The sequence below is a fragment of the Sinocyclocheilus anshuiensis genome, unplaced genomic scaffold (assembly GCF_001515605.1).
Source record: "Sinocyclocheilus anshuiensis isolate Anshui unplaced genomic scaffold, SAMN03320099.WGS_v1.1 scaffold1480, whole genome shotgun sequence".
Lineage (NCBI taxonomy): Eukaryota > Metazoa > Chordata > Actinopteri > Cypriniformes > Cyprinidae > Sinocyclocheilus > Sinocyclocheilus anshuiensis.
The window spans coordinates 227,898-254,958 of record NW_015540932.1 but is presented as its reverse complement, the minus strand read 5'-3'; the positions used below and the strand labels follow the sequence as shown (position 1 = coordinate 254,958).

At 36.4% G+C, this 27,061-nt stretch overlaps 1 protein-coding gene across 3 annotated transcripts in view; it reads left to right on the top strand.

Moving 5' to 3' along the window:
• Positions 1-1,184: 1,184 nt before the first annotated feature.
• vta1 (vesicle (multivesicular body) trafficking 1) overlaps positions 1,185-27,061 on the top strand; it is a 34,956-nt gene continuing 9,079 nt past the window's right edge. For 2 of the 3 annotated variants that reach the window (XM_016487434.1, XM_016487433.1), the window contains exons 1-5: positions 1,185-1,375; positions 12,342-12,436; positions 15,197-15,324; positions 17,133-17,208; positions 19,482-19,593. In XM_016487434.1, coding sequence (XP_016342920.1) covers positions 1,285-1,375; positions 12,342-12,436; positions 15,197-15,324; positions 17,133-17,208; positions 19,482-19,593 — 502 coding nt within the window. In that variant the 5' untranslated portion in view covers positions 1,185-1,284. The remainder of the gene's footprint in view (positions 1,376-12,341; positions 12,437-15,196; positions 15,325-17,132; positions 17,209-19,481; positions 19,594-27,061) is intronic. The other variant, XM_016487435.1, reaches the window with a different exon arrangement.

The window sequence follows — 27,061 nt, the reverse complement described above, 5'->3', positions numbered from 1 at the left end:
CTTAAAAATATACTTGAACTTTACTTAAGTATACTTACTAAAATAAACTTGAAGTATACTACTTTTTGGTAAGGGAAGCGAAACAGGTAATAGGAAAGAGGAGAAATAAAAAGCAATACTTATCCTTTGCCCGGTGGAGTCGCCTGGTAGAGTCGATGGTCTTTACACTCTTCGGTCTTACCACGAGGAGGCCTTCACGTGACGGCTGGTAAACTAAGTTTTTTTATACCCCTCTAACAAAATACTAAATCAATTCAGCTAGACACACTTTCCTTATTTTCTCCGCAACAAATGGCCAAGCAAGCGCAGACACTGACAAGATACGTGATACAGAACGAGACCAAGCGCGATATCAGCACGTCTCCACACAGTAAACAAAACAAGCGTTTCCTAGCAACGACAGCTGCACTAAACACTAATGAGACAAGTAAATACACTTACGAGCTGCTTTTAACTTCCACTGATAAATACTGCTTCTCTCAAAGACTATTTCTTTACACTGTTTTCTGCTGGCGCTTGAACACACTTTCCTTATTTTCTCCACAACAAATGGCCAAGCAAGCGCAGACACTGACAAGATACGAGATACAGAACGAGACCAAACGCTATATCAGCACGTCTCCACACAGTAAACAAAACAAGCGTTTCCTAGCAAGGACAACTGCACTAAACACTAATGAGACAAGTAAATACACTTACGAGCTGCTTTTAACTTCTGCTGATAAAGACTGCTTCTCTCAAAGACTATTTCTTTACACTGGTTTCTGCTGGCGCTTGAACACACTTTCCAATTAAAAAAGAATCTATTAGATAACAGGAATTTGCAACTTTATGAGGGGCTCTTTTATGACAGTAACATTGTACAACATTTACAAATGAAAACTGTTGATTGTTATAACTCTTTATTAATGAAAATATACTGTATAATAGAATAAAAACAAAAGCAAAATTGACATAAATGTAGCCTATAATTAATTAAACGAATTAGTATGGCAAAACATTTACAAATTACACCTTAAAATATATGATAACTAAATAAACAATACGTTAAACAGAATTCTCTGTATATAATCTAATATGTCTATAACGCGGAATGAAAGTAGGCTAAGCACTGATCATGTCGGTCATTTCCCACTCCACGCCTATAGAGGCCAGTAAAGGCGTGGCTGCGCGTTCAATTGAAGACGCGGAAGCGGCTCCTTCGCGAGCGCCTGTCATCTTTGTTATTAGCTATTTTTGGCCCTTGCTAATCCTAGAAGTTTGTAACAGTTTCTTTTCTTCGGGATGGCGCTCCCATCGCAGCTGAAACCGATCCAGCACCATTTAAGAACAGCGCAGGAACATGAGAAAAGAGATCCGGTGGTCGCTTATTACTGTAAGTCTGTGAAATATATAAATAGCGCTTTGTTTTGTTAGCTTGTCACATAGCAGCCCCTCCCCACTAACTGGTTTATTAAACTTGCCATTTTGTAGATTATACCAATATAATTCGACTTAAATGGTTTTAATTAACCATACCAAAGTATTTTTATATGCAGTGGACAGAAATGTTTGCTAAATGTTTACGTTTACTTTGCTAATGATGTTATGATCATATAGCTATTTGCTATTTCAAAAGCTTAACTTATATTTAAATATTTATAAATACATATGTTCAGCTAGATTCCCATTTGAATAGCTCTACACATGCTGTTGTGATACAATTTGGAATAAATGTAACAGGATTGGCTAACTGGCTGCTTTGTTTGGGGAGGTTTTGGCTAAACTTCACTGCATCACTGAGTACATCATGTGCTAGATTTAATTTAATGCTGGTCTGGGATCTGTAGTTGAGATATAGTCGTTCATTACGGATGATATTCAGTTTGTTTCCTTATGACAGATGTAAGAGTAATCCGAAATATGCTGAGTCATGTTAGGCTTTGCTGTCATTCTCACCACGCGAAGCTGAAAACAAGTTCCTTGTCTGCCCATCTTGAGGTGTGTTGTCGTGAGAGGACGTGAACTGAACTTTCCACAACCTTGTTTGCAGTATATTTCAGAATGTATTTTATTCAGAAGTTGAGTTGTCAGTATTTTGACAGAATCTTTTTGAGTCTGTATTGGGAGGTTCTGTTGTAAAGGGCTAGGGCATTTGAAAGACTTTGGTACTTTCAATTATCATATAGGTGTGTCAGACTTTGTACGTTGTACATCTATTTTTAGCAATACTGTAATACTTCCATACAGACGTTTAAAGTGTGACGTAAACTGAGATGAATTGTGACCCTTTATGTAACAGGAAGGTGGTCAGCCCGGTTGCTCAGGGGCCCCCAGGGACCATCTGCAGGCCTTGGGCCTCTAGATGGCCCCTCATCCCATTATCCCATTAGTAAGCTTGGTCTGTGGTCATGTCATGTGATGCATGACACATGCATATTATGTAGTCATAAGGTGCGATCGACTTCATGCGGTGCCGTGCAAACCGATCGGCGGCTGACTTGAAGCAGTGCATGCCGGTTAGAAATTTTGTCTGACTTGAACCGGCGCTGACGCTACGTCACTGTCACATGTGGCATCAAAGTACCGCGATATCGTTTTGAGAGCAGCCGGCTGACTCAGCTGGCGCAGCTTTTTCAGAGCGACTGCAGGAGTGCTGATGACGACACAGCTGTTTCACGATTGGCCAAATTCACCACATGACAACAATGACGTGTGTTTCTAACATCTTCAAATCCAATACTGCTCATAAATCTGTGTTTTTAGAACATTAAAAGCTTTTTTACTGTAGTCGCAATGTTATATTGAGTCACATTTATCATGAAAGCATATATACCCCCACTTTATTAGTATTTAAATAGTATATATTTACGTTGAACTTTATTCTTGAACAGATGGCGCTGAATTAAGCAGTATATAAAAAGTGTTTCTGTTGCTCATGAAAACGTTTCTGAAACGTCTGTGTATTTGACAAATATTGCATTTAATTCACTTCATCTGTGATAGAGTATGCAAACACCGCGCGAGCGTCACTAACGGGAGCAGAAAGTGTCCGGCTTGACGGCTCCGTTTTCAACTCCCCCCTCGACTGCAAGCGGCTACTCTCGTTGACTGCCGTCTGTAGCGGTGCTTCAAGTCGAACGCACCTATATGCTTTTGGTGATGTCATAAAACTGCAATCTTTCCCGAAACTATATTTAGGGATAGACTTCAAAAAATAAAAATTAATTTAATATCTGTTATAATTAAAGGGATAGTTCACAACAAAATTATAATTCAGCCATCATTTAATCACCCTCAAGTTGTTCCAAACCTGTATGAGTTTTTTTCTTCTGCTTGACACAAAATAAGATATTTCAAAGAATTGTAACTAAACAGTTGCTGGTCCCTATTGATTTCCATAGTATAGGCTATTTTTTTTTCATACTGTGGGAGTCGGTGGGGACCAGCAACTGTTTGGTTACTAAAATTATTCAGAATATCTTCTTTTATGTTAAACAGAAGAAAGAAACTCACAGGTTTGGAACAACTGGAAGGTAAGTAAATGATGAAAGAATTTTCATTTTTCGGTGAATATTTAAAAAAAAAATCAAAATTCAAAATATTAATTGTAATTATTCATGTGGTTTTACAAATTGCACAGAAAAGTAAATTAAATGTAGTGAAATCTATAAAATGGCCAGAATCATATAAACTATTGTATACTAGGAAAAATAGAATGTAAATAGGGTGTTTCATCACAGTCGGTTCTCTTTGCCAGCGATGCAATATTGGTTATACCTCAAAACATGCTGCAATACAGTTGTGCTTTTGATTAAATTCAGGGGCCTGTGATCGATACATCAATATTACAATATTATGTGTGTATTTTACACAACCAGTTACATTTTTAACTCGCAAAAATATATATTATTTAATTTAACTGAAAAAAGACAGAACATTTAATTGAACTCTCTTAAAATCTCATGAAAATCTCATGTCCCCTAGAGACATTCACATTTAAAAAAAAATATCTAAACATTTTTTATAATAATATAGAAAAATAAATGATATATAAATAATATATTTTTTAAAAGTATATAATCAGAAAAATCTGTACTTCGATCATCAAAATGAAGTAGCCTACTTCAGTCATTGAAAAAATGTTTTCAATGTGCATCTTAATGTGTTGCATTGATACAGAATATCAACTGTGTAGGCTACTATAAAAGAGTGTAATTATAAACTAACTATATAATCAAAGTGCATATGAAAGTAGTTGAGTTGGATGTAGCTATTGCAAAACATTGTGATATGATAATGATAACCCTTATAATATTGGAAGACAGTGATGTTGCAGTAGAAAGGATTGCATTTCAACAACTGATTATACTTATATTTGAACAGCTATTAATTAGTGTGCATGTTTTGTATGCTTTCTAACGAATTAACAAACTAAAAATGATAATTAGTGCTCAAGGGACATTGTAGCAATTTTGAATGTTTGATAATACCTGCATGTTATGGCTGCATAACATCAAGCTTAGTCTGCATGCTCACAGAATCAGATAGCAGAAACTGATAATTGCCTGGTAATTGCAGAGATTGATTTTGCATACCGTTTTATTTTATCATAACTTTGTATTAGAACTTTTGGTTTTATATGTTTTACCCTTAGCTTCAGGAGGAAGGTCTTGCTCTTGGATATTAATGTTATTTGGTGTTCACAATAGGAGTATCTTATTGGCTGAAAGGAAGACATTGTTAGGTCTGTGCAATTCAACTCGAGAGTTAAGTTAACAATTCATAAAAAATTAATAAGTTGACTGGACACTGATGGAAGGTTACCAAATGTTTACATGTGCCAGATAATTGTCACACACACACACACACTATACCTTATGTCACATGAGAACAGCCATTTTCTATCAAATACCCAGTGAAAAGGCTAGTGACATTATCCCACTGTCTATTGAGCAGGATAATTTTTTTTGCGTTGCTTTCTTGTTGTCATAGTTACCAGAAGAGCACCTTTTCAGGTAGACTGCAATCAGTAGGGGTGTGACGAGACACTTATCCCATGAGACGAGACATGAGACTGGGTTCACGAGAACGAGACGAGACAAGATTTTTAGACTTTTTTTAAAGAAATCCTCGATGAAATATATAGGGAAAAAAATATAGGTCTTTTATTCAACTGAAAAACACAAAATGCAGAAAATGTAGGTGCATTTTGAAATCAACTTGTACTTTATGAATTTAAACTTCTATTTTAATTAATTATATGCAGCAATAAACAACATGTAAACACTGCAATTGTTTTGCGAGGATATCGTCACGTTCTCGCGAGATCTCGTGCCACGAGATCTCATCACATCCCTAGCAATCAGTGTACTGGGAGTCTAACCAATAGGAGACCTCCCACTGCTCCTACAATTTTCCATTTCTGTGTAGTGAGGTATTATGTCCTTTCTTTGCTGAGTCTAAATGTCAAACTTGATATTTGTGTTATGACCTGAGCAATCCATGAAGGCAGAGGGGCAGCTTTAAAGTCCCCCTGTAGTGAAAATCAAGTTTTTTATGTTGTTTATTTGTCTATGTGGAGTTTTTAATATGCTTTTAGACAAACCATGTGCCAATCCATTAATCAACACCATTGTTGAGTATTTTCTCCTTAAAACTGTAGTTTCCCAAAGGCTGACCCAGAAATATGGTTTGGAACAGCCCTTGGTTTTCTACGTCACAAACCAATAACCAATCACGTCAAGGGATTGATTTCTATCACTAGCATGCAAAATATACCAATACCAGCACAAAACCAAAAATAAATTTGAGCAAAAAACCTATGAAGCTGTGGTTTAATGTGAATTTAGAACCACTAACTTGCATTATAACCCTTGGCAACAGTGTAAAAGTAGCCCGGAGTCAGACGCACCTTTCCCACAGCTGTGTCTGCACTTCACACGCGTATGCTTGCGGGCGCGAATTAAGAATCACAAACGGCTGCATTCGAGTCTTCAAGGCATTTTAGGACACAACATCGTCAAGTAAGTAACTTTAACAAATGTTACAGTATTCACTGTAGTTGTCCGCTAGTAAAAACATAGTTTTATCAGTCATTATCCGTGTATGCCATTGTTTTGCTGTTACTACAGTTCAGTGGATCAGGAGGCGCTGGCTGGTTTGACTGAGTGGAGGCGGGACTAATTTGCATATTCATAGATCCGCGTATAGTAAATGAGGCAAGGGTGTAGAGTTACATTCAAGCTATTTTAAGGCATGAGAAAATTATTTTCACTAGAAAAAAACATTTAAATATGTCATTTTGATGATCAAAGATAAGTTTTAAGGAATAAAATATTTGACTACAGGGGGACTTTAAGAAAATGTTAGATGTAATCTCTCTTCTTTACTCTGAAGGAGAAAGGCAGTCCGATTACTCTGACAAAGGCCATGTTTAAGCTCCCAGGCTAATGCCATCCTGATGTTTCTGGGCAAAATATTGTAGAGAAGATCAATATAAATCTGTTACGGAACTGCTTTGAGAAGATTATACATTGTCACAAATTTTGGACTTCAGTTTCTTTGTTAATATAGCTGGCACCTAACCCTCTGAAAAGATGATAGTAAATGAATCTGATTCCTTCTGCAGATACACTGCCATTCAAAAGGTGAAAGAAATAATACTTTTATTCAGCAAGGATGTATTAAATTGATCAAAAGTGACAGCAGACACTTATAATGTTACAGAAGATTTCAAATAGATGCTGTTCTTTTTAGCTTTCTATTCATAAACATATCCTGAAAAAATCTATCACGATTTCCACAAAAAATATAAGCAGCACAACTGTTTCAGCTGTTTTCAACTGAGCACCAATCAGTGTGATTTTTGAAGGATCATTTGACACTGAAGATTGGAGTAACGGGTTTTAAAGATAATAACCCAAAGCTTTATAAGTACAATCCATGAGGATGATCAATGCATTTGCAAAGTTCACTTTCCAAAGTTGTGGATATGAGCAAATGTACTACACTAGTAGCTGCTAAACATCAACTGACTAGATCTGCACAGTTTAACAACATCCACTTTAACACACCTTTTTGGAAGATTTTTCAGCCTTTTTTATTATCTCAATCATTACATTTTCATATACTGATTAGTTAGTTCATATACAGATCAGTTGTTTTGTGTGTAATTGTGCTGTTCTTTTCAGTTCAGTAAAACGTTTTTCATACTTATACATCTCCATTAGTATGCAGTGCTTTGGGACATTCAGTGATGTTTTTGCTTGTGAAAGTTTTGTATAAAGCTCTGATTGTGTTCTCATACATAAAGACTTTCTTATTAATTCTAAAAGGTCTAAGCAGTTTCTTTTAATAGAAGGTGAATTCAGTGTGCCACTGGAGGTCAGCATTGACATTTAACTGAGGGAATCAGGCTTTGCTGGAATCGTTTCTGTTGTTAACATACTGGCCCCTTTTTATTTATGACTTTATCTGTTGTTTTCTTACCCTTGTAATAGTTGATCATGGTCTGTTTGTTATATAACTAGATGATAATGATGCATCTACACTCTCTCGGTTATCATATTTTTCTTCATTATCCTAAAATTTTAATTATTCTTGGCTCGGGAGTTAAGCTTGCTTTATGAATCATAATTGGTGATTTTGTCATACCCGGTATTTCAGCTGAAGTGTATTTTATGCTTCACTCTTTTAAAGTTAGGATGAACTACATTGTGATATAATGAAAAAAAGAACAGATTTAGTGCTGCTTCAGAGGCGTTGGTAATGGCAAAACTGTTTTTCTGGATAAGAATTAATATTTATTGTTTATTTTTATGAAAACGTCATAATGTGTGACAGCCATATGCGCGGAGCCAGATTAATGTGTGGCAGTCTTTAGTTGTGCGTAGTTTTTGAAGCAGAATGCTCTTCAGAAGCGGTTCTGCTCTGGCTTCTGTCTCTTTGACAGAGCTCCAGTTCTCTGATTGGCACCATGCTGTAAACCTATGGAAAAGGCCCTCTTTGACATTGTTTTCCTTCCTTCTCGCTGGACCTTATCCAGTCTTCAGGCTGAGCAGCAGCTACATAATAACATCCTTGTAATAGGGAAAGAAGAGTGCGCGGGCTGACATTCCTGAATATACAATTCGGTTCTTACTGCAGATGTCAGTGAAATACTCGGGTATGTCCTCGTCTGAAGAGTCACACTGTCTTTCGTCTGTCAAACGTCAAGCTTGCGTTGATGCTTACTTGGCCATAATGAGCATCTGAGATATTGTAGTGTGCTTTGTTGTACAGTGGACATTGAATGGGTGTAATCTGGTGTTTGGCCCAGGCACATGCAAGTAGCAAGAAATCATATGACCAATAAGAGTCTTTCTAAATTAATTTACATTTAGGCCACTTAATTAAGCCAAAACGAGTAATTTCTAGAGCTATTTTAAGTCACTTGATAAGGTTTGTGACAGCTTTCAATTAAACTCCTGTTCTTACTTTAATTCACACTCCTTATTTCACTTGCTTTCTTTTAAACAGAGAAAGAAATAAAATCACCCGTAGGTAAATAATAGATTATGGTTTTTATTTTCATGCTTTACAACTCTGAATGGCCTCAGTGTTGCATTGTTTCAGATGAGGAAAATTGGATGTTGAGCAGTATGGGCGTAATACAGTTACAATGGAGGACTTTGTGACTGTATGCTATGATCTATTCTGATAGACATCAGATCTCTGCAAATTGGGCCTCATGAAAGAGGAAATGGCATGTTCTTAAAGAAACAAGAACGGGAAGTACTTGACAAAAATATATCTAAACTGTATGAGCCTTCCCTTTCAGCTGCCATCTATTGAACCTCCGATTATTTTGTTCACACAAGGTTATCTAACTGATAACCATTTGAATTGTGACCTCATTATAACCTGTCTTCTCCCAAAATGGAGAGGATTTTTTGAGGACTAAGTGAAATGAAGAGGTCTTGCATAAATTTTAGTGTGATCATAAAAGTCTTGGTTGCAGAATGCAGATATTATTTTTTTTCTCTCTTGTTTTGTAGTGATCGCAACAAAAGTTGTTAACTTAAAAAGTTGAGTTTTCCTGAACAAAATTAATTTCCAAGCACAGCGTATTTATTGCTGCATAATGAATGATCCGGGACTCGCTCAAGCTGAGATGGCACTAATCATGAGCAACATACTATTTGTTTCTCATGAGAAATGTGGTTGAGATTAGTGGTCGACCGATATGGGTTTTTTGACAGCCGATGCCAATATCTTGGAAAGCAGGGTGGCCGATATAAAGCAGATATAATTTTATTTATTTTAATTTATATTTAAGAAATTTAAAATCATTGAAAATGGATTAAAAATAATTGTGTGAAATAAACATACTTATACTTTAGAAGACAAAGCATTTTTCACAAATAAATTAATATTTAATAAAAATAGAATTAAAAAGGGAGTAAACACTAACACTGTAACCAACAGGGCACTCAGTATTGAGTTTGTGTGCATTGATATCGGCATTGGCGATATATCGGTCGACCACTAGTTGAGATTATGAGAAAGTACCAAAGTTTGTTAGGTTGAGATCACAAAACAAAACAAGACCAAAAAAAAAAAACCCCATTGTATGGTTTCTTAGGGTTTTTGTACTTTTTACAAAACTTTTGTGATGCTAACAATTGTGAAATATACTGTATATCCAGATTGATAAGTCAATTACCTTACCCTGTATTGGTTTGTAGCTTTATTATATTTGGATGCAATTGGTGATATGGCTGATAAATTTGTGATATTTTGACTGGTATTTCATGTGCTTCCTATGGCCTTTCCTTGTTCACTGCACAAGACTATTGGTTTTTCTTGTATTTTGTTTTAAGCTGATCATGTTGCTTTCTCTCTTAATTTTTCTCTCTGTTTATTTAACCCATCTTATTATGACTAACTTAACTATGCTTATTTTAACTAAGGCACCTTACGTGTCTCATTAGATGCGAATAGGTCTCTTGTTTGAAATAAAACTTTAGCATTTGATAGCAGTCTAAACCATTTAAAATTGATTCAGTTTCAGGTTTATCTAGTGTTTTTCTCTCTCAACAAAAACATTTGCAGTTCAATTACTGAAATTTGAACCTTACCTCTTGGCAGAGAGCACAGATCTATCCAGCAGCATACAGACACCTTTATGAGGACTAACACGCAGGATGTATTTGCCCTGGCCTGAGCACTCACAGCTGGGCATATTTGCTTTTCCTTGTTTCCTTCAGGAAGTTGTAATTGCCAGTTCACTGTGTTTTACTGGCTAATGTGTTTAAAATCTGAATTAGATGACTGATTTCAAGGTCTGCCTCGCATACAAAGTGCCATTCAAGTCCTGTCTCGGCTTGACGGATGTCACTTCAGCAAAGCATGTGGAATTGGTTATTTTGTTTGGATATTTTATGTTGCTAAAAGCACTGTAATATCAAGAAAACATGTCTAGCCTTTTCCTCAGTGTGTTTACAACAAATATGTATTTCACTTAATATGATTCACATTATAGTTTCCTTATGTTTGCATACTATGCAGACTTTAAAATTGTTTATAGCATATGTATTAGGTTAGATTTCTGTATCATGAATTACGCCAATTATGTAACATTATGTAGGCCTACCAATTATGTCTTCACAGTATTTGTATTAAAAAACACTTCTTGCAAATATAAACCATTTTAAGGACCAAGTAAAAACAGTTCATAAGTTCATGACAGATTTTCTATCTCTTAGTTTTCTCATTGTTGTGATATTTAGTTTTGTTACATTAAGTAAGAGGTCCATCCTGATGTATCTCAGTGTTTAGCGAATTAAGATTTTGGCCAATGTTTAGCCGCGAGGGGATCGTTTCATTCCTCTTCATCACATAAATACAATAGCAAGCCTGGGAATACTTTGTAAGCCCTCGTCTATTTAATTTCCTTTGGGACAGCATAGGTTCACCTAGGTGAGATTTTAAATTGGTGAAAGTGTGGGTGGGACCGGATATTATCTTCATTAGTGGAGCATATCCCAAAGGCTTGGGGCTTGCTGCCTTCTTTTTCCAAATGTCCCTCTTAACACTCCCTCTTAACTTAATGACTTTGAACTTGTGCAATAGCAATTGATTGTTGTCTTGTCTTCTTCCAGGAACCCCATAATGAAGACCTTGTTTGCGATCCTTCTCGAATTCGAATGAACAAACTCTGTGCTTCCTGTTTCATGCTGCGCTTTTTCTTTGTAGATCACATTCTTTTTCTATTAGGGTCTATTGATTGATCAAGACTTGTAATTGTATTCATTAATATTAAAATAGGCTGTTGGGTTAATGCTCTTTATTGATGTGTGAGGTGAATGTAATTCATTCTGCATTTGAGTAGTTTTATGCTCTTACAGTAGCGACGTCTGTATTTTTTTTTGTAGCTCTGGTATTCAAAGTGTGCATCCACAAATGACACGTACAGTGTGCATCAAAGGCATTTTTTTAAGCTTTCTCACTTAGTATCATGTACCACTGTTGTATATTGTACGAAATGAGCAAGAGCCAGTAAGAATTCCATTGTACTGGTCACATATGGCCAGTAAAATACCTTGAAAACGTTTGCCAGATGTGTAGGCCTGACCATGTTTTGTAACTCTTAACTAGTGACAACTGGACTCCAGTGGTCCAAAGACACATAAAAGCAAAAAAATGCAGTTTACTGGCAAGAAAAGGGAATTAGAGGATAGTGGAGAAAGTTAACTAAGGGTCAGAACTTTAACACGATTCTTTTAATTACTATTTAAATTTTTTTTTATTTTGGTTATATCATGTCTGTTTTTACTTTTTATTTTGCATCTTCCAAACTCATTGTAATATAATTTTCCTTACACTAACAGTCAAACATTTGGACACTTTTTTACTTTTTTATTTTTGTTCACATTTTAAGTCAGCAAAATTTTGAAATAACAGAAATGGAAGTATGAAACTACTTCAATATAACACTTCACATTGATAACAGCTTTGCACACTCTTGGCATTCTCTCAGCCAACTTTATGAGGTAGTCTGGAATGCTCTTCTTCTTGGACTGTAATGAAGGAACTCTGATATACTGGACACATGCTGGCTTCGTTTTCTTCACTTCATTCCAACTAAAGAAAAAAAAAACTTTGTTTGTTTTGTAAAGAAACTTCTACAACTTACAAAAGTACTCTACAAAAGACGTTAATTTCAGCCATTTTAGCATAAGCTATAAGGTCATGAAAAACATACATCCAGTTAGGCATGTCTAGACATTTGACTACTGTATACTGAATGCCAACATGACATCAGTGCAGTGATTAAACATTGAAAGTAAAATGCTCCTCTCATGTCTAATGTGTTTCAGGTCGACTTTACGCCATGCAGACAGGAATGAAACTAGATAGCAAAACTCCAGAGTGCCGAAAGTTTCTTGTGAAACTAATGGATCAGTTGGAAATGGTAAGTCCTAAATAGGTTCATTTCTTTTTTAAAATGAACATCTTGCCTCATGAACTCATTAAGCACACTTATTCAACTGATGTGAACTATTTATAACTATTTACTTAAACAAATCTTTTAAAAATGTACTGCCTTATCTTGCAATATGCTGATATTTACAGATAACTATAGATTCATAATTCTAGACTCATACTTCTACTAGTTTTGATTTCTTTTGTGTATGTGGTACTAGCAAAAAGTGATAAGTGACCTTTTGTATTAAGGCCACTGTATTCACATCACAGTTCACAAGGCTGAATTTATAGGTCTCCTCAGAAGGGGAGCAGGAAGCTACGGAAAAACCTCGCTTTTATGCTTGGGCACTGTTATAGACATTTCGGGAGCCAATTAGGGGAGAACGGAGACCCTGCCATCTCTAGAGCTCGCTTTTACTATCGCCTCAGCTCAGTTCATGAAATGTCACAGAAACAGGAAACAACAATCTGTGGAGACCCAGATCCTGGTGGGCACATCCGGTCAAAAGGTCTGAAGCATACAGTGTACTGACCTGAATCTGTGTGAAAGGATGATGCTCTGCTCTTTAATTACGATCTGAATCAGCCACCTGTCATTCAGGGGATTATATGCAAGAAATCTACTACATAAGAGAGAAATCCATGGATCTATTAAACTTAGAACTTTTGTTTTATAGCTATTTATAGTAGGGCTGTCAAAATGGCTGAAAAACTAAATTCGAATTTTGTACTTAAATATCATCATTTGAAATGCATAATTTCAGTTAGGGTGAAGAAAACTACTAATATTTAAATTTGTTTGATGATCTGAAACATTAAAGTGTGACAAACATGCAAAGAAATAAGAAATCAGGAAGGGGGCCAACACTTTTTCACACCACTGTAGATTATGTATAGAAATTGTCAACTTAAGCGTCCTTATTCTTTTCATCCATAAAGAAGTGTTTTGCAGTGTCTTTTTATAAAACTACAGTGGTTCAGGTAGCATAACTGATTGAAATTGGTTCTCAACCCAGAAATGATTCACAGGTCTGTTCTGAAAAAGAAAAAGAAAATGCAGAATGCAAATAATAATATCTATCTAACTATATAATTGTGCATTATTGAGATTTTCAGGTAAGGTAAAGGTATTTCAGACAAAGTAGTTAGATGCCAGCATGGACAGGTTCCTCCATCCTCAAGAAACCATGAACAAAACTAGACAAGGTAAAAGAAAACATGACCCAGTCCCAGACTACAATAAATACAGGTTCACTTGAGACAGAAGTAAACATGATTTGTGCTGACCAAAATATTTTATACAGCAAATTTTGGGCTTGAAATATCTGTCTTCTGAAGCATTTATATAAATGACCTGTAAGCCTGCTAATTCTCAGTGTTGGATGTAGGAGTTTTGTCTCATAGACTTGCACAGAGAAGTAGAATGTGCGTGATAAGGTTCACTTCACCTATTACCACTCGTGCTAAATATCAGCATGTGTCTTGGCCAGAAAACACGTAGTACCTTCTTCGCTTTTCTTAACAGAACAAGCTTTCTTTAGTAAGAGTGTTAAAATGACTCCAGTGTTTCTTTTTTTCCAGGGGGGTTTTGGGTAAACCCCATGGAATCGGTGTGCAGAGACAATATCTAGTTTCAAGGCTTTGATTTAGTGTGCATTGGCAACTGAAAGCGTTCAATCTCTCTTTCTCTCTGTACTGTTTTTGCATGCTTCCTTCCGACTTATGTTTTTATATTCTTCTGTGATACAGCACAAGTGATGTACTGTGCCTTCGCCATTCTTTTTCATAGAATAGGTAAAAATTTCATTAAAACGTGAACAGTGAGTCCATTCAGGCGCCCAGGTTCCACCTGTTGAAATGTAACCAGTCGTATTTGCTTTACTGATTTTACAAGGAAACCTGACGCTCTCTAGCAGACTGTAACATCACAGAGAGGAAGGCAGAGCCTGGGGGCCGCCGACTGGCTGAAGCTTTGGCGGTTGGGTGCTGGCCATTCCAAACCTAAGTAAAAGACCGGGTCACCGCTGTCTTATGTGTTACACTGGTTTGCAGAGATCAGGATTATAGCTGCAAATGTGCTGAAACCTGACATTCCATTTAATGTTGCAATGAAAATATTTTTTTTTTATGCAGGACCACCTCAAAAATTGCTTATGTTTACATAATCACAGTTTAAATTTATTTGAAATGAATCTACACCACATTTATTGTCAATGTACCAACACGGAGAAGGATGAAGCCTGAAATCTCATGCCAGGAAAACAAATTCAGATTTGCTGCTGTCTCAGTATTATTAGAAGTGAGAAGGCATAAGCCTGCTTTAGTCCACGCAGTGCTATTGTCTGTTGCATTTTAACCGTTTTCTGTGAATTATGAGGCTGCAAATTCATTCGCCTGGTGTCGCAGAAAGGACCATAATAATAGCTGGGTGAATGAGTCCACTAATTGCGCGTGGGCAACCCTCCAGAGGGACCCTCTTTTGCAACAAAATATTAATTACACTAGGCTTCTGGAGTGGAATCAAAGTGGCCGATGCGTCTCAGGAATTAATGAGTCATGCTATGGAAACTAGGGCTTTAGAGAGTAATCGTCTAGAATCATAAGTCATAAATGATGCAGTAAACACTCTTTACGGTATCACCCACGCTAAAACATGCTAAAATGACCTAATTTGCATAGCACTTAAGATGATATTACCATTAACATCTGTTCTGCACATGGAAAACTAACTTTCTTTGTGTTTCAGATGAAGAAGGAGCTCAGCGACAATGAATCCATGACGCAGGAAATAGTTGGCAATGCCCACATTGAGAATTACGCCTTGAAAATGTTCCTCTATGCAGACAGTGAAGATCGATCAGGACGTTTCCACAAGTAAGTTAGGGTCTGGACTGGATTAGTCCCCAGATTGTTTAGACTGTTTAAATGCACAGACCTTAATTACTGTTTCACTGAACTGTGACACAAAATAATCCCACTGTCAGTATTGCACATACAGGGAGTGAGTAGCAGGCTAAAATTAGCTACAAAGCTGGTTCTGTACAGGGCAGTTGCTTGGGAGTGAGACGGCATGGAATAGCCAGGTGTAGAGTTACAGGTCACGGCAGTATAATGAAGCTGTTGTGGACAGTGACGTCATAAGCAATGCAGTGCTGGTAAAGGGTCCAGGAGCTGAATACCTGGCAGTGACTCAGACCTCAGGTCATGCAGACTGGCACTTCCCAAGGTATTTTAAGTGATCGTTCATTTGGTTGTAGCTAGATAAACCTGAGTACACATTTATAAAATGTTTACCAAGACGCAATAAAATCTCAGAGAAATACACTTCAGGATGTTGTCGTAGACATAGGAACCTTGTATACGATTCTGGTTGCACAAGAAAAACCTCCAAAAGTGAATTGCTAGCGAAGTCTTACATTGCTGCAAGAAGAAACAACAGGTTCCCTCTGAGTCTCAAAATACATTCTGAAATGGATAAACTTTGGCATTTCGTGCCCTTATGCTCTTTATCCTCTTCCTACTGATGAGGTTTAGAGTGAAGATCTATCTTACTGGAGGAAGCTGTCAGTCCTGCATACACTCCCTGTCCAGAGGCCACTCTTCAGGATGTATTCACATACTTAGGGTTTGTTCGAACAGTTCAAAAGGTGAATCATTGTGTACTTTATGGTTTTACTTTTAAAAGGTACTGTAGTTCATGACATTTATCCCCATCCTGGAAAAACAATGCCAGTATTGTCAGCAAGTTCCTTTAGGTTTTCTTGAACATAAATGTATAATTGTAACCTTAAAGGTTTTATAGAAAGTGAGGTTTTTCTGACAGTGATCAGATCAGTGTGCCTGAAGATGAAAATGTACTGAAAGAGACTTTAAATGAAACACTTTAAATTATATTTGTTTGTTTTTATTTAAAGAGGATAAGTCATACTTGGTATAGTCTCATTTCCTTATTCTAGGAAGTTTGAACGTTGGAGTGTTTGACTACAGCAGAAGTGTGACTATGATTAATATGTCCCAGGATGGTAACAGGGAGCTGTTGTATGAGAATAACACCATACCTGACTTTCAGGGTCATTGCATAAGTTTTGATGGGAAATTTAAAAACACCTACCTAAACCTTTGATAATTGACATTTAAGTAAGAAAACTACTTTGGGATCCGTAGCAAAAAAACTACGCAGATTACATCATAAATGCGTGTTTAATGGCACCATGTGTGAAGAAATAAAATGACTTTTGGAAAGAGAAAACTAAAATAATAATAATAAAAAAAAAGATTGAGTCAGGATTACCAGAAGTGAACAGTCTCTTTAGCTTCAAAAATAACACACTATTTGACAATATTACATGTTATTTAAAATAAATGCTAAAAATCCTGAAAAAAAGTATCACGTTTTTAAAAATATTAAGCAGCAAAACTGTGATATTGATATTTATGTTTTAATATATTAAAATAGTAATAGTATATTACAATATTACTGTTTTTCTTTTTTAAATAAATGTAGCCTTGGATTAAAAAAATTATACTGCTGACCCCAAACATCTGAACAGTAGTATGTGTGTAATATCCAGATGTTCTACGTATTACACATCTGCTTTGAGACATACAATTGGCTTATTTGTTGTACTTTGAGAAATTAATTGACTCCAGCGTTAACAGTTTAATGTGTGTTTTGATCACAGGAATATGATCAAGTCCTTCTACACCTCAAGTCTCCTGTTTGATGTGTTGAGTGTCTTTGGCGAATTATCAGACGAGGTGAGTCACTGTGGGTTGTTTCGTTCTCTACATTGTCAACTAGGTAGGTCTGTATTTTGACGCCAAGGCTAGTATGACAACGGTTTGTGTTGAAGGGACATAAATATGGGCCTGAGATGTGTTTCTTGACACAGTCCCCTGTTTCTGATGGCACAGACGCAAACTCTCCTAATTTAGTGGAACGTGAAAATGTCTGATGGAATCAAATACGTCATTAGAGCCATGTTCTTGTGTTCAAATCTGAAAACTGCTACAAAAACATGAAAAGGTGGAAATTAATGGGAAACTATAAAGCTGAGCCCAAGGACTGACAACGCCTCACCAGACTCAATGTACACAGAGGTTTTGAGAGGCCAATTCTTGGCAAACTTGTGCCTGGAAAGTGTTGCTAATCCACCAGTTGAATCTGTGTATTTCCAGTGTGCCTATTAGACCATCCCTACTGGTCGCCATGGCCGCAGATGTCTCTTTTATACAGCGGGAAGTGACCTGTGTCCGAAGATGGACAATGTTTCATTGAATGTTCTTCGCTCCCTAAGGGCCAGACATTTTCCTACTGTAGAGAGCTCATTGGATTGACTGTTGAAACAGTGTGCCTTCTCTGTGTAACACTAACCCAGACAATGAGCTCTCAGAATCGCCCACCATTACTGTGCTGTTTCTCTCCGACAATGCCACAAGGAGCTGTGCCATATTAGATTACATGAGGAAAGGGAACTTTTTAGTGCTAGACTTAAGAGGACTCAGTTCTGATGTATGTAAAAGTAGAAGTTGAGATGTATAGGGGCTTCAAGAGTCTGCGAGACCCTTTTAATGGATTTGAGTCGGTGGTGTAATTACAGGTTTCAGCACGCTTCAGACCATTGAAAATAAAGCCAACATACTTTAAAGTCATTAGATTAGAAAATGTACAATAATTACAACTCTTATATGAATAATATGCTGAATGCATTGCATTAGTTTTTCATATTGCAAAAGACAGGTTGATATAAAGTTCTGACTTTAAAATAGCTGTTACACATTCCACCTTGAAACACATCAGTTAAATTCTATATTAATTTGCTAGGACTTTGTATCTGAGATATCACTGACAGCTAGGCTAATATACTATAATATTTAACAGAATAATTGTTTATTGTGATTATTATTGCATGTTTAGTCATGTTTTAAACTGGGGTCCAGGAATTGCCAGAGGCCTGCTAGAAGGTCTGCAGATCATTTGGAAGAAAAATTGGGAATCAGAAAATAAGAACTTAAAATATGTTGAAAATATTGTTTAAAGCAATCATTTTTAATATGCTGCTTTAAAACAATATTTATTGTGAAAGTGATATTTTTTTTTAATTAAAACTAACATTACACTATTAGTGGCTAGAAAGTAAATATCCTGTCAGTTTAATACAAAGTAAATATTTTCCAGATAAATAATAGTAAAATATAAAAGTCATTTTTTATTTTATGTCTTTATAATATTGCATTTAATATTTTTCTTCCTAAGTGTACATGCAAATATATAGCTGACTTTATGTTCTTAGGAAGGGGGCCCTTTTACAAGGGTGGCATCTTATTTGTGGGGACTTAACATCAAAAATTTAGAAAACCCCTTATTTGTTAATTAAAGTTGCAGTCCGTAAATTTTTTGTTAAAAATTTACAAAATTAACGAGTACACCATGAATCCATTTTCCAAACCATGTTTTTGGCTTGTCCTGAATCACTACGATACACCTATAATAAGTGTTTATATTCGGACTATTTAGACTGGTTCGGGTAGGTACCGTTGCGGAGTAGCCCAGTACCTGCATGATTCGCCATAGACATAAACGGAGAGAAGTAGCTCCGGCTGCAGTGTTATTCCGCAAGACGCACGCAGTTCTGTTTATTAACCGCTAGAGCGCCAAAAGTTACGGACTGCAGCTAAAATAAATATTGGTGTCTTTTAACATACTGCATATGCCATTAAAGGAATTAAACTGTTCATCATGCGTAACAGCCCTTCAATTTCAATGCAAGCTTTTCAAGTCTTAGTGCTTTATTCAAAAGCAATGCGGAATATACCAGTCATTAAACTCGCATTCATAAGTGCATGTACCATAATCATAGTCAAGAGTGAATCATTCATCAATCAATTCTTATCCATGTCATATACAGACAAAATCCTGACAATCAAATCTGCTCTTTTAGCACCTATTGTGTTGTTGGGAAAGTTCATTAATTGAGCATTTCTTATCTTAATGATTCACCGATTGACTTTCCCATTTTCTCCCTATCCAGAATATCCAGCACAGGAAGTATGCAAAGTGGAAGGCAGCCTACATTCACAACTGCCTGAAGAATGGTGAGACTCCGCAGCCTGGTCCTATTGGAATGGAGGGGGAAGCATATGGTAAGTGCTGATATTATATCTGCTCCCCCAGAATGGTCCTGTGATTCCCTTTAACAAAATACACACCGGTCGGGGGCTTTCCTCCAGGTTTACTAAGAGGCTTCCTCGATGTGAGTCTGTTGTTTTTGAGTCAGTAAATGTTAGCACATTGTGTGCCTTATCAATTTGTGAAGAACACAGGAGATGACCGCCTCGCCCCTTGACCCTCCCCCTGCGAGTCAGCACAGGCTGCTATTTATGTGGTGATTATTTAAACAATCACAGAGTGGATCAGGGTTGCCACCCCTTTTAATAGTGTGAAAATTATCGACTGTTGGCTAATCTAACTATTTTAAGTTTTAGAGTGAATGCAGAATTGAATGTCTTTAAAAATGAAATGGAAAAAAGTAATGCAGTACCTTGTAAACACAGTGTTGATTTTTTTTAAATGGATAAAACCAGCCAAACATATTAGATCTTGCCAGATAGAGAAAGTACTTTCCAGTTTTGTTCGATTTAGTAACTGTGTGCAGTCTGTGGGTGTGTCGTCTGAAACGCAGACTAACCACTATCTAACTCGAGTAGTTTGATATTAGAAGCAGCTAAATGGGTTTTTACGAAGATTAAAAAAGCTGCAGCATAGTAATAGGAAGTTACATTGTAGTGGTGGCAGTTGATTTCTTAAGAATGTGAATAAGAAATCTCTTGCAGCATATTACTTGTAGCCAGTGTATAGGATATTACATTTCAACCAAAAAAAAAAAAAGTAAATTAATGTAATCAATTCACAGAACATAGATTACGTATTGATTAAAGGGGTCATATGATGCGATTTCAATTTAATGTTTTTGTCTCGTCGCTCCGGCCGGACATGGCATCACAGTATGGTAAGGGGCGTAACATTTCCGTCACACGCTTGAGGTATTCGGCCAATGACAATGCACTGGATAGCTGGCCAATTAGAGCACACCTCGCTTTTCAGACCGATAAGCTTTGTAAAAATCGACGCGTTTCAGAAAGGCGGGGCATAGAAGAGAAACAATAATGTACAGTATGTGGAAAATAATGTGTGTTTTGAACCTTAAACCGCATAAACACATTTCATTACACCAAATACACAAAATAACGTTCTTTTTAGCAACATCATATGACCCCTTTAATAGGTTGCTTATGTTACTCTATAATAAAAATTAGAATGGTTAATTCAGTGATTTTGTATGGAGTTACATAAGGCCAATGTTTTAATTTGGACATTTGGAAAGGAAAAGGTAATTTCATCCTAAAGTGTTTACACAATAGCAATACCAAACCCATTTCCTCTTGAAACTTTATTTAAATTAATGATCACCAGACGTAGAACGCCATGGCCGTGCCAATAGCATATAGCAGGGCTATTCAACTTCATCAAGAAGTGGGCCAAATGAAACATTCATTGGGGCAAGCCCGAGCTAGAATATTTTGTGAATGAAAGCAGTAGAGAACAGTTACATTCATGTTTTTGATCATTTCAAAGAATATAGCTGTTTTTATAACATTTTGCATTATTCATGACAACCATTCCCACCTAGGAGGGAATTCTGAAAAAATACAACAAATTGGCTTTCAAAATGTGTCTATAACAGAGAATATATCTGACTTATTGCAAGTAGACTGATTCAAGAGCTATGCATCTATTTTATAGTGCCCCTTCACATTGTACTCTTTCATTATGGTTACAGTCATTGCATAATAAACGCACTGGTTGAGAGCAAATTGCATTCATTAGTGCAATCCTGATTTCATCCTGTTCTGCTTGGAACTGGTGGTTCTCATTGTCTATTTTTTTTTTTTTCAGATTTGATGAGATTGTAAATGATGCCTCACCGATTTCTAAACCTGAATGATTGACAGTTGATACACATAATTCTCCACAGAATGCATGCAATACCACATTTTCACTGCAATTAAAGCAGTCTAAGAGAAATGGGGGCCATTTTTCAAGCGGGCCATGAAACTTTTGCTAAGTGGGCTGCCAGTTAAATAGGTCTGTAATATAGCATACTTATAAAGTAGAATATACAAATTCATCTACTTGAGAAAGCCGTTTGCAGTTAGTCATCTAAAGATTGATCCTCCTATTAGTTGCAGTTTCATTATGAAGCGTATCTTGTTTAGGGATTATATGAAAATGTGACCGTTTGACTGTCAGATAATGTATTTTAGAAGGTTGCTTATGTTTAAGACTGAAGAATTGTCCTCGTTCATGTGGAGGTCAAAATAGTGCTTGGCGATGGATTCAGTTAGATCACTCTCCCCTCCACATCTGCTGGGCGTGCTGCTTTTGACCTGACCTGCTCATGTCAGAGATGAAGTCATCTGTAGACTGAGCCGTTGGGACATACTCATGCATGCACAGTATGTTTCTGTAGTATGTAATATTTGTATGATGTTGCCTGTATCATCACTGGGTTTTATTCTGTGCAAGCTGTTTTATTTTTAACTGCAGTCACAAACTCATGTCAAGTGTTTCTTCATGTTTTAATGGCATTTAAATTAGATTTCTTGAGCTTTACATCTAGCAGCTGGGCCCCTCTTGTTAAGTAGTGACCTCATGCTTGGTTATTCCCACTGATGTGCAGCATTGCCAAGAGAAAAATGATAGCATGCTTTTGCCTTGCGGAGTTTAAGCACCTTATCACCGATTTGTCTCGTTCCATATGTCCGTCAAATTGCCTTTTCAAGGAAGTCCCTTAGAAAAAATTATAATAACAATATGCCAAGATGTTTATTTGCTGTATAACGAACACCAGACCTTGTTTGAGGTCAGACCTGCATCGGGTCAGCTGATTAACTGTTCATTTTCTATTGTCCTTAGCAGTTAAGTCAAGTTGTTCCTGTGTATGCGGGATCCCAGTATGACAGTGCATTCATCTTATTACTGCATATGATGAAGGCAGACAGAGTTTTGCTCCTCAAGGACTTGAAATTGATCACTGTGTTCTTCCAAAAGCAATTGTTTCCATTAACAAAGTCTAACAAAGTAGAGTGTTTTATTTGGTAGAATTTTATATTTTAAGTTATGTAATGTCCAAGGAACATGCTATGCTGAAAATCCTTTACCTACTTTGGTGTCCTAGTCAAAAATGACTGGCCTTTTAAAAATTGATTGTAAATCTGTCATTATGCTATTTTATGACTTATGTTGGATTCAATCTTTTTGTTAACTTTTCCTTCAGTTAATACAGGTTTTGTATTTCTTTTTGGAACTGATTGGTATAGGCCTCATTGATTTGAGCTTATGCACCTTTAAGTGATAAAAATAAATAAATAATAACTTTTCGGATGATTTTGGCAATATTCACTCAAAAATTGAGATGCATAAGCTCAGATTAATGAGGCCTATAATAAATCAGTTCCAAGAACAAATACAAGAAAACAAGATGATAAAAAGATGTGGATGTGATATTTTATAATAATATAACAAGACATTTATAAGCAATATTGTAGGCTGGTCATTTTTGACTAGGAGCACCACAAGTATAATAAGGTAGTGCAAAAATTGTCGATTCTTTTTGGGAAGTTGTTACAGCCTGTGTGAGCAAAGTCAGTAGGTTTTAGCCCAATGCTGTAACTTTAACTAGGATTTTTGGGAAAAAGAAGATCTTTTCTGGGTTAAAATGACTATAACACAACATGAGGTTTAAAGAAAAGGAAACATGAGGCAAAATTATTATTTGTGGTAATCAACATTATGCTACAACTGCTGGTTGAACTTAAGTTGTGTTGAATGTGGAATATTCCTTTAAGAACTATAGTGGTATTGTCTCCTCGCCATATGAGTTTGGCTTTCCCACTTACGGGAATATATGCACAGCAAGCATGCCTCGGGGCATGGGAAAAAGGATTATTTGAAGGAAAGAGAACTGATCTGTAACAACTTTCTCAATTAGTATACTATTTCGAAGACTCATCTACAGTGTTTACACCAGTAGCTGTTCGTTTCCTGGAGCAGGATTTGCACCCGTGCCATGACTCCATGGAAAGTAAGGGGCTCTTTATTTTAGCCCGTTGAGAAATTAAGGTCAAACTCAAATGGGCTCTGGTGTCAGGACAAGTACAGCTTGGAAAAAATTAGAAGTTTAAAAAGTCAGTGAAGAACATGCTGTAGACATGCTGAAGTCATTGTCTAAATGACTCTTTTGTAGTAACCTTTGGATTTGAATTGGTTTGCATTAAGTCGATTATATAACCAAGGTTGGCCTAAATTGAGACAAATATAACAAGCATGACCATGTGTATACATGTACAGTATGATTATGTATAACATTATAACTTTATGTAGCATGACTGATTGCAAAACGTGATTTGGACATGCTTCAAATTTAATTACTCCTGATAATGATGCCCTTTTGCCCTTGCGAATTAAATCACCCATGACAACTCTGATTGCTGCTAGTTTTTATTATTACCGCATCTCCCTCCTATTGCAGTATTTCCTCAAGTGTTGCATACATTTTACAATTCCACAAATGACTTTTCCCTCCATACTTTTCCAGACGAACATGACTGCAACATTCCAAGCAATTCATCTTGCATGTTAAAACAATTCCATCTGTTCACAATTTATTCATTCCCTCCCTGTCACTAATTAGCACAGAATACATTTTTCTTTTAAGTGTAATGTAGGTCACAATTTTTGGCCAGCAACTGTAGTGTTCGGTTGAGCACACCCATTAAAACTTTGAGAATTCAGCTATCAGCGCAGATCAATAATAAATAAAGAGACATATTTGCAGAGAGAGCTTCTCTTAATCCTCATGTTGACTTTTACAAATCCATAGTGCGCTAGAGCCAATGCTGGCTCCCTCTCCATCACCTTCCTACTTAAAACAAAGCTTTCGGAGTGTTTTCATTAGTGAGAACTTTAATAGAGTTTTAAAATAAGTTTAACAGATCAATCTTTCTTATGCACTGGGCAGTGAACGGTAGGATCTGTATTATGGATTGGCACTTGAGTACTCAAGTACCCGGAAATGGTAGCACACTGATTAATCAATAAAACACAAAAAAAACTTTACAAAACATCAATAAGTCACAGTGATAAGTCCTGCAACAAGTAAGCACAAAATAAATCAGCTTATTTACTGTTTAATTTTTGTCATTGGTTACAACCTTTCGTTTTCTTTTTAACCACTTTGCTGTCACCCCCCCTATTTTTGGCATGGAGACACAAATGACATACCCAAAATAAAAAGGTTGCTGCTCATCAGTCTTTCTGACTAGATACATAATCAACATATGTTCACAAAGCTGACACTTCAAAGTTTACTGTTCAAGAATCAGAATTACTCAGACTGTTATGATAATAGAGATATATAAGCTCAAACATAAAAACAAAAATAAAAATATTAAAAATAATTTTTTTAAATGTATAAAAAAATATGTTGCTGTGGTATATGCTTTTAGAAACACAATGAAGCTAAAGCCACAAGTCTACTAATGCTTCATTTAAAATTTCAGGACATAATCTCTAAAACTGTGAATTTTATAAACATGTTCGAAGACCATGTCGTGTGTTTTTAGAGAAGGCTAATAAAAGGCTAATAAAATTGATTTATGGCCCTATGTAAGCTCTCCTGCGTGCTGTCGCCTCATGTCTGGCTCGGCAAACTGCCCCATTCATGATTCTGTTGTTGTCACGCGACGAACCTTTCACACCTCCACCAGGTATGAGACATTATCCTCATTATTCCTTTATCATTATTCTTTTGTTTTATTCAGCCATTAGTACCCTTTGTTCTGGCATTACAAGGTTTACCAAGCCACATCGCTTCAATCCCAGTATACATTTACCTGCCTATTATCAAAAGTCTTTCTAAAAAAAAAAATACAAAACATTTTCTTGCAACCTTACATCAATTATTATGACAAAATACATTATGAAGAAGATCTGCACCTGTTCTGCAGCTGCATTAGAGCTAACATTAGCATCAAGCTACATAAGACAATTTATGAGATTATTAGTACACTTTTACTCAAAACTCTGAAACAACAATAATAAATAAATAAATAATACAATATAAAATAATAATAAATAATCTGGGGCCATCGCCTATCTTTGACAGCTAAGGGGTTAATCAGCTTTTACTTTTCTTGCTGATTTATCGGACAGGAATTTATCTGAATTTTTATCCAGGTCTACAGCACTCAGCACTGTTTAGAGGGGGTCAGGTGCTCGTTTGAATTATATGTGGATTACTCGCATAGACAAAATGAACATTAATTTTCTATGTACTGTGTAGTTTGTTATACATTGCTGGTATTTATTTCCCTCATTGCTCACAGGGAAAGCATGATATATATTCAGGTGTTCAGAGTTTTCTCCAGAGCCACAGCTTATTCACGCATAGCTCAGCTCTTCATCCAGCCCCTCGGTGTGGATTATTGCTCTTAAGAACAGAAGGGATGGCTTTTTTGTGGAGCTATCCTTGTGTAATCACAACCTGTCTTTTCACTGTAGCAGTACAAAGCTATCTCAAGTCTAGACTTTCGTGGTCATAGGTCAACTTATTGCCTTTTTCACAATTCCTCATCTGCCTACAGCATCGTTCTGAGAACAAAACTCTCCTCCAGGATTGACCAGGAATCCCCCTGATCTTTGGCCGATCAAGCCCCTCTGCACAGAAACCATATGAAGGCCATATTTTCATAATAGCACAATGTTTGTTTGACCTGCCCCACCCTTATTATTTCACCGCCGATTATGAAAATAAACCCCCTGACACATGTCTGGGGAAAGGAAAGTCGTCAAAAAAGCATGTTTAAATCAAGCTAATTTGGAAATGTGTTTTTCATATGCTTCATTTAGTTGTTCCCTGTGAAGAAATGTTATATTGAAGTTTTACCTTGTTATTAAATGTTGCTGATGCAGGCAAATACATATGGTGCTCTAAACTGTGTTTTACTGTAATATAATATTTTTGCGAAATCGAATCTGCCCAGGGGCTTTAGAAACATTATGAATGTGGTATGGTTGTTAAATTTCAAATAGAAGAACCCAGCCGCAGTTTATTGAAATTTCTTGCTTTTTTTTTTTTTTTCCTTGTTCTGTTTATTTATATTCATCACTCAGTTTGGGGTGTCTTAGGGTTCAGCTTGCAATTGATTGGAATTGGTTCCATGTAATGGCTGTCCTCGTCAACTTATTCCAGGGTTTTGAGGAACAAAAATGTTTCAAGCTTAAATCAAATCATACTAAAATGTCACTTGCATAATAGATTCGGCTGATAAAATTCTGCGTGTCCAAATTTCACATTTTTGTATAATGTTTGTTTCCCTGTGCTGCCAAGTATCTCCTTGGCTACAGGAAGTTGCCCTGATATTTTCCGATTGAAGCAACCTCTTCAAAAAGGCTTTTACAACTAAAGCCCTCCAACAGTTGACTGGCAGTGAGACTTATTTGTTCCATGATTTGTATTCATGATAAAATTATGTGAGAAAATAATGCTGT